The 13,217-nt window shown below is 46.9% G+C and overlaps 1 protein-coding gene across 1 annotated transcript in view; it reads left to right on the top strand.

The window, feature by feature from the left end:
* Window positions 1–13,217, top strand: part of AP5M1 (adaptor related protein complex 5 subunit mu 1) — a 43,905-nt gene that overhangs the window by 19,984 nt on the left and 10,704 nt on the right. Inside the window, exons 4-5 of the mRNA XM_068254375.1 lie at window positions 969–1,196; window positions 9,736–9,875. Of these exons, the coding sequence (XP_068110476.1) occupies window positions 969–1,196; window positions 9,736–9,875 (368 nt within the window). The remainder of the gene's footprint in view (window positions 1–968; window positions 1,197–9,735; window positions 9,876–13,217) is intronic.

Here is a 13,217-nt window from a genome sequence, read left to right as displayed (position 1 = left end):
TTGAGGAGCCCCCCCCCCCCCCCCCCGCTAGGCACAGCAGCGCGGCGGCGATCAGACCCCCCCAGCAGGACATCCCCCTAGTGGGGAAAAAAGGGGGGAGGTCTGATCGCCCTGCCTGATTTCTGATCTGTGCTGCGGGCTGAAGAGCCCCTGCAGCACAGATCAGCCAAACCACCCGGTATCCGGAAGTGGTTAAACACATCAGGGGGGATTAGACAGGCTAAACTCTCTAAATACATACAGGGTGGATTTCTCTGTTTTCCTCCTGTCATGTGCAAAAGTTTAGGTCTGCTTTAAAAAAATGGAAAGAAGACAGGTTCATAGCAATTTTTTAGCCAGAGTGAGATTTTACTGTGCAGCAGTACCCAAATTCTGTTTGGCCTGTGTGCAGAAATATATATATCATGGATAGAACGGCTATAAAGCTTTGAAGCCAGTTCGGCAGTGCTGCCAGGAACGCCGCTCACCCACAACCTGTTTACAGCGACCGCTCTTAAGTCTAATAGCGGCCTTGAGAGGAGTGTTGCGGTGGGCAGTCAATGGCAGCGCCGGTGAAGGGTAGGCAGATGTTCATGCAGGTGGCGGCAGGAGCCGGTCTCCTTTCAGCTCTTCTCCTGCCGTTTTCTCCTTTGTTTATCTTTGTGCGAGCGACATTAGCTCCGAAGGGTCCAACTTATCCAGCGCCACCTAAAATAATGACTCTTTGATTGCAGCCGACGTAAAGTGGCTCAAGGACTTATTAGCACGCACGGACCTATGTAAATCATTATTATTATTTTTCATTATGCAAAAGGTACGTTTGATTGATTTAATGCACAAGCCCAGCGGGGCGGCGGTGGCTGGCTTGCGCTGAGCGAGTGGACGTGCAGATTAAAAGCCTTGCTCCGAGCATTTAAGACAGATCTAATTAACTGCACCATTTTTCTGTTTTTTCCCCCCCCCCCCCCTCTTTTCTTTCTTTCCAAAAGTGTAATTTGGAGACAATCAGCCCAAATGTAATAGTCAGCTTGAATCTTCCCGCTAATGGCTCCCCCCTTCAGGATATCCTGGTACATCCCTGTGTGACTTCCATTGACTCTTCCATGCTTATCTCGAGCAGCGTAGCTGTCGCCGATGACTCCGCTTTCAACGGGCCGTACAAATTCCCATTCATTCCTCCTTTTGATTTGTTCCAGCTGTGTTACTATACATCTCAGGTAAGCAGGAAATCGGGTTTTCTTTACCGCACAATGCATAGCCTGTGGATCCGGACACCAAAGGGGATTTCGCAGTATTTTTTGCATTTAGTACAGAGTTATTATAAAAAGTAATTATGCGTAAAAAAGTTTTGTAAAAGCAAAAAAAAAAAATACATATGTACCTCGTATGTTTTTTTTGTTTTTGTTTTTTTTTTGGCAGAATGAAAAAGGAAAAATATTTGCTTCATAAATTCGCAGAGCTCCTCTCCTTCTCCCCCTACTTCCACTGTTATTATTCAGTCTGAAACACGCCCCCTTTAGTCACATGGGCATGCGGGAGGGGGGAAGGGAAGGTAATTGTTCTGCAGCTCCCTGCTGATTGATGCTCTATTGTGGTTGTCAGTCACAAGTAAAGGTGGCCATACACTTATAGATTTGTAGCCGATTTGACCATCAGATAGATTTCTGGCCGATGCCTGTCAAGTCGAATCTGACAGGAATCTGAAGTGTGCCACACACTAGGAACAGATTTCGGAAATCTATTGGAAATCTATCTAAATGCATTATTGGACCATTACATCCAATGCAACTCTATGGGCCATCGATTTGCTGCCAGCAGCAGATCGACCTGGAATTTCCATCCTGTCAGATCAAATCGATCAAAGTTGGCCGCAAATCGATCGATCTGGGAATTTGAGAGTCGATTTCTGATCGATTCTGTAGAATCGATCGATCGATTACTGGCTGAAATCAACCATTGTATGGGCCCCTTATGGGCCATCGATCTGCTTCCAGCAGCAGATCGAGCTAGATTTTCTGTTCTGTCAGATCAAATTGATCGAAATCAGCGGCAAACCGATCTAATGGGGAATTTGATAGAATCGATTTCTGATCGATCGATGGCTTAAATCAACCAGTGTATGGGCCCCTTAAGAAGGCCCTGGTTCAGACTTTTTGTTTTTAACCATTTTATCAGTTTACAGTATATCTACGACCTATGTGACTTCATCTAAGCCACAAGGACGTAGATATACGTCCCGTGCACACTTTAGGCACTATCTGATGCAGCACTAATTGGTGAAAGTGAAAATAAGTTCCCTGGGCTAATGAGATTGATTTTACCATTAAAAATACTTTTATTTTCTTAGTTCATAGTGAAAAATACACTGTAGCATTATTTCAGAATCAAGTATCTCCACTATAAATTGTGACAGGGACATAATTTAAGTTTTGTGATAAACGGTAAGAATAGCCAAACAAATTTTTTTTTCCTACAGTAATGCTTTTTATTATTTAAACTGGAATTGGTAAAGCTGAGAAATAATGTGTTTTTTTCTTATTAAAATGCATGGAAAACAAAGTTGTTCGAGGAAAAAAATGCCATACAATGAAAGCCAAGTTTGTCTTGAAAAAAAAACAATATATATATTTTATTTGTGTCATAAGTAGGTATAAAGTTATTGCTGATTAAGTATTGCCGTGTCCTCATTCCCGCTGATGTCACCAGGAGTGTATAGCACAAGTCCAGTATTGTCTGTGTCTGCACAGTACGCTCCTGGTGGCATCAGCGGGATTGAGGACACGGCAACGCAGGCGCTGTGGTTTTCAGACTTTAAAGTCTGAAATTCCAGAAGTGAACCGGAGGCGGGGCCGGAGCATCGGTGAGTGGCTGCGCGGGCACAGGATGTCTGCGGGGGACCGTTAGAAGCCCCGGGTAAGTTCAACTCATTTTCCCCCGACCCCCCCCCCCCCCCCCCCCCCCCGCGCCCCTTCTACAGTGTCCCTTTAAGACAAAGACTTACGTGACAGGAAGTATTCTTGAATAGCAGTCGTGTGATCTGTCCAAACTCCTCCCCCATACCATCGTTTCCACTGGGAAGGCATGGAGGGAGCACCTGACGGTATTTTCCTTTGAGCATAGAGTCCACCCTTCTGTGTTCCACAGAAAGGAAACGTGGGGGGAGGTGGGCGTGGTCAGATGATGCCTCTGTGCAGAAAGAGAAACTCCCACTCTGCTAGCAGATTTATAATTTGTGCACACGTCTCTTGGTCACATGACTGACTTTTCCAAAGGGAATACTTCTGGAAAAGCTGCGTCAAAAATTGTGTGAGTGCCCTTTTCCACTGGCCACATGTCCATATGAATATCAGATCATACACAATTAGTTAGCGTTTTGCAGATCGCAAGGCACCATAATTATCAATGTAAAAGCATTTCCCTGTTCCCACTGCTGCGATTTCTTTTTTACCCAAAGCCAAATGAACTGCAAGCTGTATTTTTCCTGCGTTTGGGTTAAAGTTAATGGGAAAGCTAGAAAATCGTGTAGCAAATGAATTGCTACACAGTTTTTCCTACTAAACTTCTTTCCACTTCAGATCAATGGAAAATCACAACATGAGCCCGGACCAATAAGAAATAGTGCTGTAAACAAGTGGGAAATTGCATGCTGGTGGGGGGGGGGGGGGGGATTTGAGATCGCTTTGCAGCATGTTTGCAGTGGCAGAGAGCCCTAGTAGCATAGTCTCCTGTTTATCTTTACCATCAATGAAAAATGTTGGAGGGTGGCTGTGACGCGCATGCCACTTGCTGGTAGAAATATGGTACTACATGCAGAGATGACCACAAGTACCTTCTAAATCTTGGCTTGGTATGAGTCTTTAAAGTTAAACTGCAACAAAAAAAAAACCCTCTGGGGGAATACTTACCTTGGGAGGGGGTAAGCCTCTGGGTCCTAATGAGGCTTCACCCCGTCCTCCTCCATCCCAGTGCTCCAGTGCTGGAAGCCCCTGAAACAGCTGTAGTGCAGTTGCAGTAGAGCCTGCAATGTTTACCTTTCCCGGCTCCAGGGCAGGCTCAATAGCAGCTCTGGCTCAGGCTGAAATAGCCGAGTCCGATCGGGTCTGTTGTACTGTGCAGATGCGAGTCGTCTGCGCAGTAGAGCGGACCCTTTTGGGCTTACCTATTTCCACCAGAGCCCAAGCGGAGAGCCGCTACTGCCCCTGCGCTGGATCGCTGTTGATAAATATTTACTTCACTGACGTTCAGGGCCTTCCAGCGCTGTATCACCGGGATGGGGGAAGCCTTATTAGGATCCAGAGGCTCCCCCCCCCCCCCTCCCAAGGTAAGTATTGCCCAGAGGGGTTTAATTTTTCTTACAGATTTACTTTAAAAGATACTCTAGGCAGGGGAGAGAAGTGGAATTGTGTTTATCTGGGGCTTCTTCCAGACCCCATAGTCTATATCAGGTCCCTCCCTCTAAGTCCTCCCCATCCCCTTCAGTGTGCAGCTGTCGCCTCTTAAAGATCTGCTAGCCATGGGAACCCAGTCTTCTGCGCATGAGCAGTTCATAAAGAATTAAACTGCACATGCACAGAACACTCCTGGCTACGGGAGCGTGATTGAGGAGGTGCTCGGCCGGCACCGCGCATGGGCAGTTGCCGATCCTTTGGAGGTGGACAGTAGCACACTAGAGGGGATCGTGAGTACTCTGGGGCATCTGATAGAGTGCAGGGGCTTGAAGAAGCCTGTAATGAGAAAAAGTTCCCGTGGGGGGTACTCGCCTCGGGTGGGGGAAGCCTCTGGATCCTATGGAGGCTTCCCCCATCCTCCTGTGTCCCACGGCGGTGCAAAATCTCCCGGAACAGCGGGGATGTAAATATTTACCTTCCCGACTCCAGCGCAGGCGCAGTTTCGGCTCTCCGCCTCGGAGATGGGCAGAAATAGCTGATCGTTGTCAGGCCGCTCTACTGCGCAGGTGCAAGTCTCCTGTGCCTGCGTAGTAGAGCAGACCCGGCGGAGATCGGCTATTTCCGCCTATCTCCGTGCTGAGAGCCGATACTGCGCTGGAGCCAGGGAAGGTAAATATATTAGCCATGTTGAGCCCGGATTGTGGGACACCAGGGAGCCAGGGCTGGATTGCCTGCAGCTACAGGGGAGGGGGAAGCTTAATTGGGATCCTGTGGCTTCCCCTTACCGAGGTGAGTACCCCCAGGGGACGTTTTTTTTGTTACAGGTTCTCTTTAAACCAGTCTCCAGATTGTATTATTTTTTTTTTTAATAGCCCTTGCTTCCTGCTCCCAACTACCATACAGATTGACCCTTCCTCCCAAATCTTCCTTGCTCATGCTTCCCTACCCCCTTTTCCATTTACTCCAACCAATATTGGGTCTTCCACATGTCTCTACTGATGCTAGAGGTGGGTTGCTGCATCCCTGCCATGGCTTGACTTTTTTGGTAACATCAGAGAAGGGAGTGCAGCACTTGCACCATTCCCCCCTTCCCCCTTACTGATGATTAGAGGGGAGGTGTGGCTGCATTAAAGTGATATAACTCAGGGTGTGACGCAGGTGAGATCGTTTCACCATACAATGAAAGCGGCTTCATCTCTATCCAAAAACAGCAGCTGATTGGCTCCAGGTGTAAAATTTAAAATGCATATAAAATTTACATTTCTCCCAGAGTAGATTTGTACTATAAATTACTTTTTGGCTATTTTGCTGTCAATTACAGTAGGCAGTAAAAAGCTGACAGGTATGACATGTTTTGGAGTAGTCAATATCTTCATGGGGAAGTCACAGTATTTCCTTCATTTTTTTGCAAAGGCATTTCCTGGAAATGATCTATACAAAATTCCAGCCAGCCTCCCTACTGGTTTGCACACTATTTTGGCAATTGGATTGAATAACTGCCATTCAGTAAGTGCTTTTGTAACTATAGGAGTAACTGTGAATACTGCATGAGGAGATGGACTAAATAAAAATCTGACAGATCTGTCAAATTTTCACTACCTGCTGTAAGTGAGAGGAAAACAGGAAAAAAGTAATAGTACATTTTACTCTGGGCAGGCCCGGATTTACATCACAGAAGCCTATAGGCACAGATGTCCTGGCACCTTAGACTTTGCCCTCTATGAACTTACAAACACCCTCCGAACCGCACCGCAAGTATGCTGGCCAGGGATGCTCGGGTAGTACTTTTTAAAATCCTAATTGATCCGGATATTCAGATATCCGGTTCGGATATCCGAATCCGAACTTTTAGATATCCGCATGAACGCGGCTATCCGAACGCATTACCCGCGGATATCCAACCTATTCGGATATCCGAATAGAGAAACCGGAAGTGCCTTTTAAAATGCTTTAAAAACATTTCTAACCTTTAAAAACACCTTCTATCCTCTTACCCACCTTCCCCGGAGGATCTTGTCTTCCAGGGATTTGTAGGCTGTCAAAAGCACGCTCACATACATTGGCCTGGCCAGGAATTGAACCCAGGTCCACTGCTTAGAAGGCAGCTCTCCTCACCGCTATACCACCATTGGCCAGGAATCAAACCCAGGTCAACTAACATTACATGCTGAAGCCAGCCATTTCACTCATCTATTCAACTACAAGAAAGGCCCAGGAGTAGTCTTAGCTACCTTAATATCTATGTTACGGCAGGGCCCTTATTACACTTTCTCTTACAGGGTTATGGAAACCGTTTTGCCCATGCGATAAAGCGAGGTGCAAAAATGAAATCATGCCTAGCAGAGGATGGTTTCAATCCATCAACCTCTGGGTTATGGGCCCAGCATACTTCCACTGCACCACTCTGCACTAGAGAGAGATGAATCTACATGGCTATCTGGGGTTCTCTTCGGACAACTGTTGAACAAAAAAGGCAAGGCCATCCCTGGGTGGGCTTGAACCACCAACCTTTCAGTTAACAACCAAACACACTAACCAACTGCACCACAGAGAATGTGCACACAGCCACTGCTACACTTTCTCTTACAGGGCTATGGAAACCATTTTGCCCATGCGATAAAGCGAGGTGCAAAAATGAAATCATGCCTAGCAGAGGATGGTTTTGATCCTTCAACCTCTGGGTTATGGGCCCAGCACACTTCTGCTGCACCACTCTGCAGTCTGCTTACATTTGTATACAATCTTCAAGTTTAAGAAGGGTACATTAGTTCCCTTCACAAAACATAAGGCCGTCCCTGGGTGGGCTTGAACCACCAACCTTTCAGTTAACAGCCAAATGCACTAACCAATTGTGCCACAAGGCCATCCCTAGCAGGAAGGGTTGCATGGCCACCTAGCTTTTCATCCTTCCCACCCTTGCCCTGGAATCTTCCAGACTTCAAATTGCTGTGTGTGTTACAGCAGCATCATCCAGGGGGGCACATGATCTTTCTGATTCTGAAGTCTTGAATTGAATCTTGTAAGCAGTTTCACCATGTGTCCTACTGCTTTCATCTAGCAAATTAGGCAAATAGGCAAGCTCATTTTTCTCTTGGGTATATCACAATGGTACATGCTAGGCTGGCTTCAGCATGTAGTGTTGTCGGTAGTATAGTGGTGAGCATAGCTGCCTTCAAAACAGTGGACCTGGGTTCATTCCTGGCCAATGTATGTGAGCTTGCTTTTGACAGCCTGCAAATCCCTGGAAGGCAAGATCAGAGCGAGAGGAGGAGTGTGAGTGTTGGGACTTTTTTTCACCGAACCTGTTATTCGGATATCTGGTAAATCCGCGGCTATCCGGATCATGGGTGAAAATATCCGGAGATAGCCATCTGGATTTTAAAAAAATCCGGAATCCGAATCGGATAGCTGAAAAAAGTTCGGATATCCGAAATCCGGATGAGCATCCCTGATGCTGGCTGTCCCTGCTGTCACTTTATCCTACTTTGCTCGTCATAAGTATCTGCAGGTGCCGATTCGTATTAAGTAGCCAGAGATATCCTCAGTATTAAGTAGCTAGAGGTGCCTCTGACTGAAGGGAGATCTCATCAGTGGAATGCTAAGACACGGGTGAGAGACCTCTCATTTACACTCCGCTAGGAGGGAGGCACTTGGGGAGGAGAGTGAGCTGCCTTTCCATCATCAGGCCCCTGTTGGCACGTGCCTACTAGAGATGGCTCCAACCTCCGATTTTCGGTTCGTGAACCTCCGCAAAAAGTTTTGTTTGCGCGAACTTCCACGAACCGCAATAGACTTCAATGGGGAGGCGAACTTTGAAAATTAGAAACATTTATGCTGGCCAGAAAAGTGATGGAAAAGGTGTTTCAAGGGGTCTAACATCTGAGTTTTTGAATGGAGGAGTGGGATACACTCCAAAAGTCCCGGGGAAAAATCTGGATTTGACGCAAAGCAGCGTTTTAAGGGCAGAAATCAGATTGCATGCTAAATTGGAGGCCTAAAGTGCTTTAAAAACATCTTGCATGTGTATACATCAATCAGGTAGTGTAATTAGAGTACTGCTTCACACTGACACACCAAACTCACTGTGTAACGCACCGTAAACAGCTGTTTGTGTTGTGACGGCCGTGCTGGACTGGTGGCAAGTGCAGGCCATAGCGGTTTTCAAGCCCATATGGTCGCTGGGCTGAGGTAGCTCAATGACAGAACAACAGTGACTGTCCAGCTGATCAAATTTGGTCTGTTCACAATGCCTCTGGGTCTGCCTCTACCTGTTTTGTCCATATCGGGGGGAATGAAGTGAAAGGTATGCACTGACTTGACTAATACAATGTACAGTCACAAAGGTGCAGTGAAAGGTATCCAGTGACTGGTATTACAATACAATGTGTATTACAATACACAGGTGCAGTTAACAGGTATGCACGGAGTAGTATATTACACAGCGTGCGGTCACACAGGTACTGTGAGCAATTATGCAATGACTGGTATTACAAATTTGCAGCTGTCACACACACAGGTACCGTGAACAGGTGCAGTGACACTGCATGCGCTCACGTAGGTAGGTGGGTGCACTGAAAAACAGGTAGGTATATGCAGTGATGGGTATTACAAATGTGCACACACACACACACGTACCGTGAGCAGGTGCAGTGACACTGCGTGCGGTCACGTAGGTGGGTGGGTGCACTGAACAACAGGTAGATATATGCAGTGATGGGTATTACAAATGTGCTGGGCCTGGCAGTGGCACAGTAGAAATTACTAAGGGGCCACGGTCCAGCGGCTAAGACTGATGACAGGGCTGTATATGCAACACAAGTGTCTGTGGCACACACACAAAAAAAAATAGATCACAAGAACAACATTAGCTCTCAAAAGAGCTGTTGAGGATGAGGAGTGTTTTTTAGCAATAAGTATCAGCAAGAAAGAGCAACCTAACAAGCCTAACAAGAGCCTAACTAAGCTTTCCCTTATGTCTCTGCAGCACCTCTCCCTTCTCTATTTACTGCAGCCACACGAGTGAGTGAAATGGCTGGCGCTGCCTGCTTTTAATAAGGGGGGTGGGTGGGGCTCCAGGAGGGAGTGTAGCCTAATTGGCTACCCTGTGCCTGCTGATTGTGATGTAGAGGGTAAAAGTTGTCCCTAATGATGTAGTATAGGGGGCGGGTCGCGAGCGCAAACCACCGAAGTTCATGCGAATAAGTTCGCGGTCGACCCGTTTGGGCCATCTCTAGTGCGTACAGTGCCTTATGGTAAATCCCTTACTTTGGGTGAAATCTATGTTTATATGTCATTTTTTGTGATAGTGATCGTTTATCAGAACAGTCATTTCGGTGTAATCACTAGCTTGCTCTTGCTGTGACTGCAGGTTCCAGTGCCTCCGATCCTGGGATTCTATCAGATGACAGAAGAAGGCCACCAGGCGAACATATCTGTTAAACTGAAGCTCCACGAGAGTGTGAAGAACGGGTTTGATTATTGTGAAGCTCGGATTCCCTTTTTCAACAAGTAAGATTGTATCATTTTTCCTGTGTGTGGTAAACGGAGCATGTGACATAATGGCTTCTGATTCATACAAAGGACCAACAGGTGCTTGTAATTACTAGTGTAGTGCGGACACTTAGTGGTTAGCATTCTTTTCTTAAGGAACAACTATCAAAGAACTGTCTTCTGTAAACCCCACATACCTATAGAGCTTTTAGCCAGCAACACTAGAAAGCTTTTCAGAAATCTCTCATCTCAGCCTGCGCGAAAAAAATTCCTTGGTTACCAGCTGTTTGTAACAATTTGTATCTGCATCGATGCTAGAGGCTACAGCCATACCATGTAGTTAGGTTACACTTCTCTGTCACCATTCACAGAGGAATTATTTACTGTTTGTTCATGTCCTGCTTACTTTATTACTGTTCTTGGATGCCCCCCCCCCCCCCCCCCCCCCCCCCATGCAGAATGAGATCTCCCTGGCCGTAAACTGTTTACACTGCCAGGCAGAGAGAGAGAGACAGACAGACAGGATCAGGCACGCAGAGCTGCAGCTAATGATTATTTACACACATTTGAAAATATATTTCTGCTTTCTAACGTTCTGAACACATTTTACTCACAGGGTTACTGCTAGTAAAGTTTGTTTTTGTTTGCTAGATGTACTGGACACAGTCCTCCATAGTAAATCCCATAGTGAAAACTGTTCTCTGTAAATGTCATATTTTCTTCACATAAAACATTAAAAGATGAAATGCATTGCTATTTGCTAGTGATTCCTGGAGATATATGTGGCATTTGGAATTTTAGTTAACTTTGATAGCTGTCCTTTAAGATGCCCACCCATCTAGTGATGATGGGCAGATTCAACCAAGAGACAGATCTCTCTGATCCGAGAAACATCTGTTGGCTGCCCATACACCGCAGACCAATTCCCGCATGAATCAGCCTTTTGACGCCACATTCGCTGCCTCACCACCCCTTGGCTGTTTGCTTCCTCGCTTTGTGCCTCACACGCTGCTGGTGCATTGTGTGATGTCACGCATGCACCACATGCTATACACCGGCATTGTGTGACGTCACACATGCACCGCATGCTATACACAGGCATTGTGTGACGTCACACATGCACCACATGCTATACACCGGCATTGTGTGACGTCACACATGCACCACATGCTATACACGGGCGTTGTGTGACGTCACACATGCACCACATGCTATACACAGGCGTTGTGTGACGTCACACATGCACCACATGCTATACACAGGCATTGTGTGACGTCACACATGCACCACATGCTATACACAGGCATTGTGTGACGTCACACATGCACCACATGCTATACACGGGCATTGTGTGACGTCACACATGCACCACATGCTATACACAGGCATTGTGTGACGTCACACATGCACCACATGCTATACACGGGCATTGTGTGACGTCACACATGCACCACATGCTATACACGGGCATTGTGTGACGTCACACATGCACCACATGCTATACACGGGCATTGTGTGACGTCACACATGCACCACATGCTATACACGGGCATTGTGTGACGTCACACATGCACCACATGCTATACACGGGCATTGTGTGACGTCACACATGCACCACATGCTATACACGGGCATTGTGTGACGTCACACATGCACCACATGCTATACACGGGCATTGTGTGACGTCACACATGCACCACATGCTATACACGGGCATTGTGTGACGTCACACATGCACCACATGCTATACACAGGCATTGTGTGACGTCACACATGCACCATATGCTATACACAGGCATTGTGTGACGTCACACATGCACCACATGCTATACACGGGCATTGTGTGACGTCACACATGCACCACATGCTATACACAGGCATTGTGTGACGTCACACATGCACCACATGCTATACACGGGCATTGTGTGACGTCACACATGCACCACATGCTATACACAGGCATTGTGTGACGTCACACATGCACCATATGCTATACACAGGCATTGTGTGACGTCACACATGCACCACATACTATACACGGGCATTGTGTGACGTCACACATGCACCACATACTATACACGGGCATTGTGTGACGTCACACATGCACCACATGCTATACACGGGCATTGTGTGACGTCACACATGCACCACATGCTATACACAGGCATTGTGTGACGTCACACATGCACCATATGCTATACACAGGCATTGTGTGACGTCACACATGCACCACATGCTATACACGGGCATTGTGTGACGTCACACATGCACCACATGTTATACACAGGCATTGTGTGACGTCACACATGCACCACATGCTATACACGGGCATTGTGTGACGTCACACATGCACCACATGCTATACACAGGCATTGTGTGACGTCACACATGCACCACATGCTATACACAGGCATTGTGTGACGTCACACATGCACCACATGTTATACACAGGCATTGTGTGACGTCACACATGCACCACATGCTATACACGGGCATTGTGTGACGTCACACATGCACCACATGCTATACACAGGCATTGTGTGACGTCACACATGCACCACATGTTATACACAGGCATTGTGTGACGTCACACATGCACCACATGCTATACACGGGCATTGTGTGACGTCACACATGCACCACATGCTATACACAGGCATTGTGTGACGTCACACATGCACCACATGTTATACACAGGCATTGTGTGACGTCACACATGCACCACATGCTATACACGGGCATTGTGTGACGTCACACATGCACCACATGCTATACACGGGCATTGTGTGACGTCACACATGCACCACATGCTATACACGGGCATTGTGTGACGTCACACATGCACCACATGCTATACACGGGCATTGTGTGACGTCACACATGCACCACATGCTATACACAGGCATTGTGTGACGTCACACATGCACCACATGCTATACACGGGCATTGTGTGACGTCACACATGCACCACATGCTATACACGGGCATTGTGTGACGTCACACATGCACCACATGTTATACACAGGCATTGTGTGACGTCACACATGCACCACATGCTATACACGGGCATTGTGTGACGTCACACATGCACCACATGCTATACACGGGCATTGTGTGACGTCACACATGCACCACATGCTATACACAGGCATTGTGTGACGTCACACATGCACCACATGCTATACACAGGCATTGTGTGACGTCACACACACCACATGCTATACACAGGCATTGTGTGACGTCACACACACCACATGCTATACACAGGCATTGTGTGAGGCGCAAATGGAGGAAGCAAAAGACAAATGGGCACCACGTTGGGCGACAGTGGAAAAGCTAAAGTATAAATGCCCGCATAGG

The sequence above is a fragment of the Hyperolius riggenbachi genome, chromosome 9 (assembly GCF_040937935.1).
Source record: "Hyperolius riggenbachi isolate aHypRig1 chromosome 9, aHypRig1.pri, whole genome shotgun sequence".
In the NCBI taxonomy this organism is placed as follows: domain Eukaryota; kingdom Metazoa; phylum Chordata; class Amphibia; order Anura; family Hyperoliidae; genus Hyperolius; species Hyperolius riggenbachi.
The sequence above is the reverse complement of the archived record's forward strand: the minus strand, read 5'-3'. Positions and strand labels throughout refer to the sequence as shown.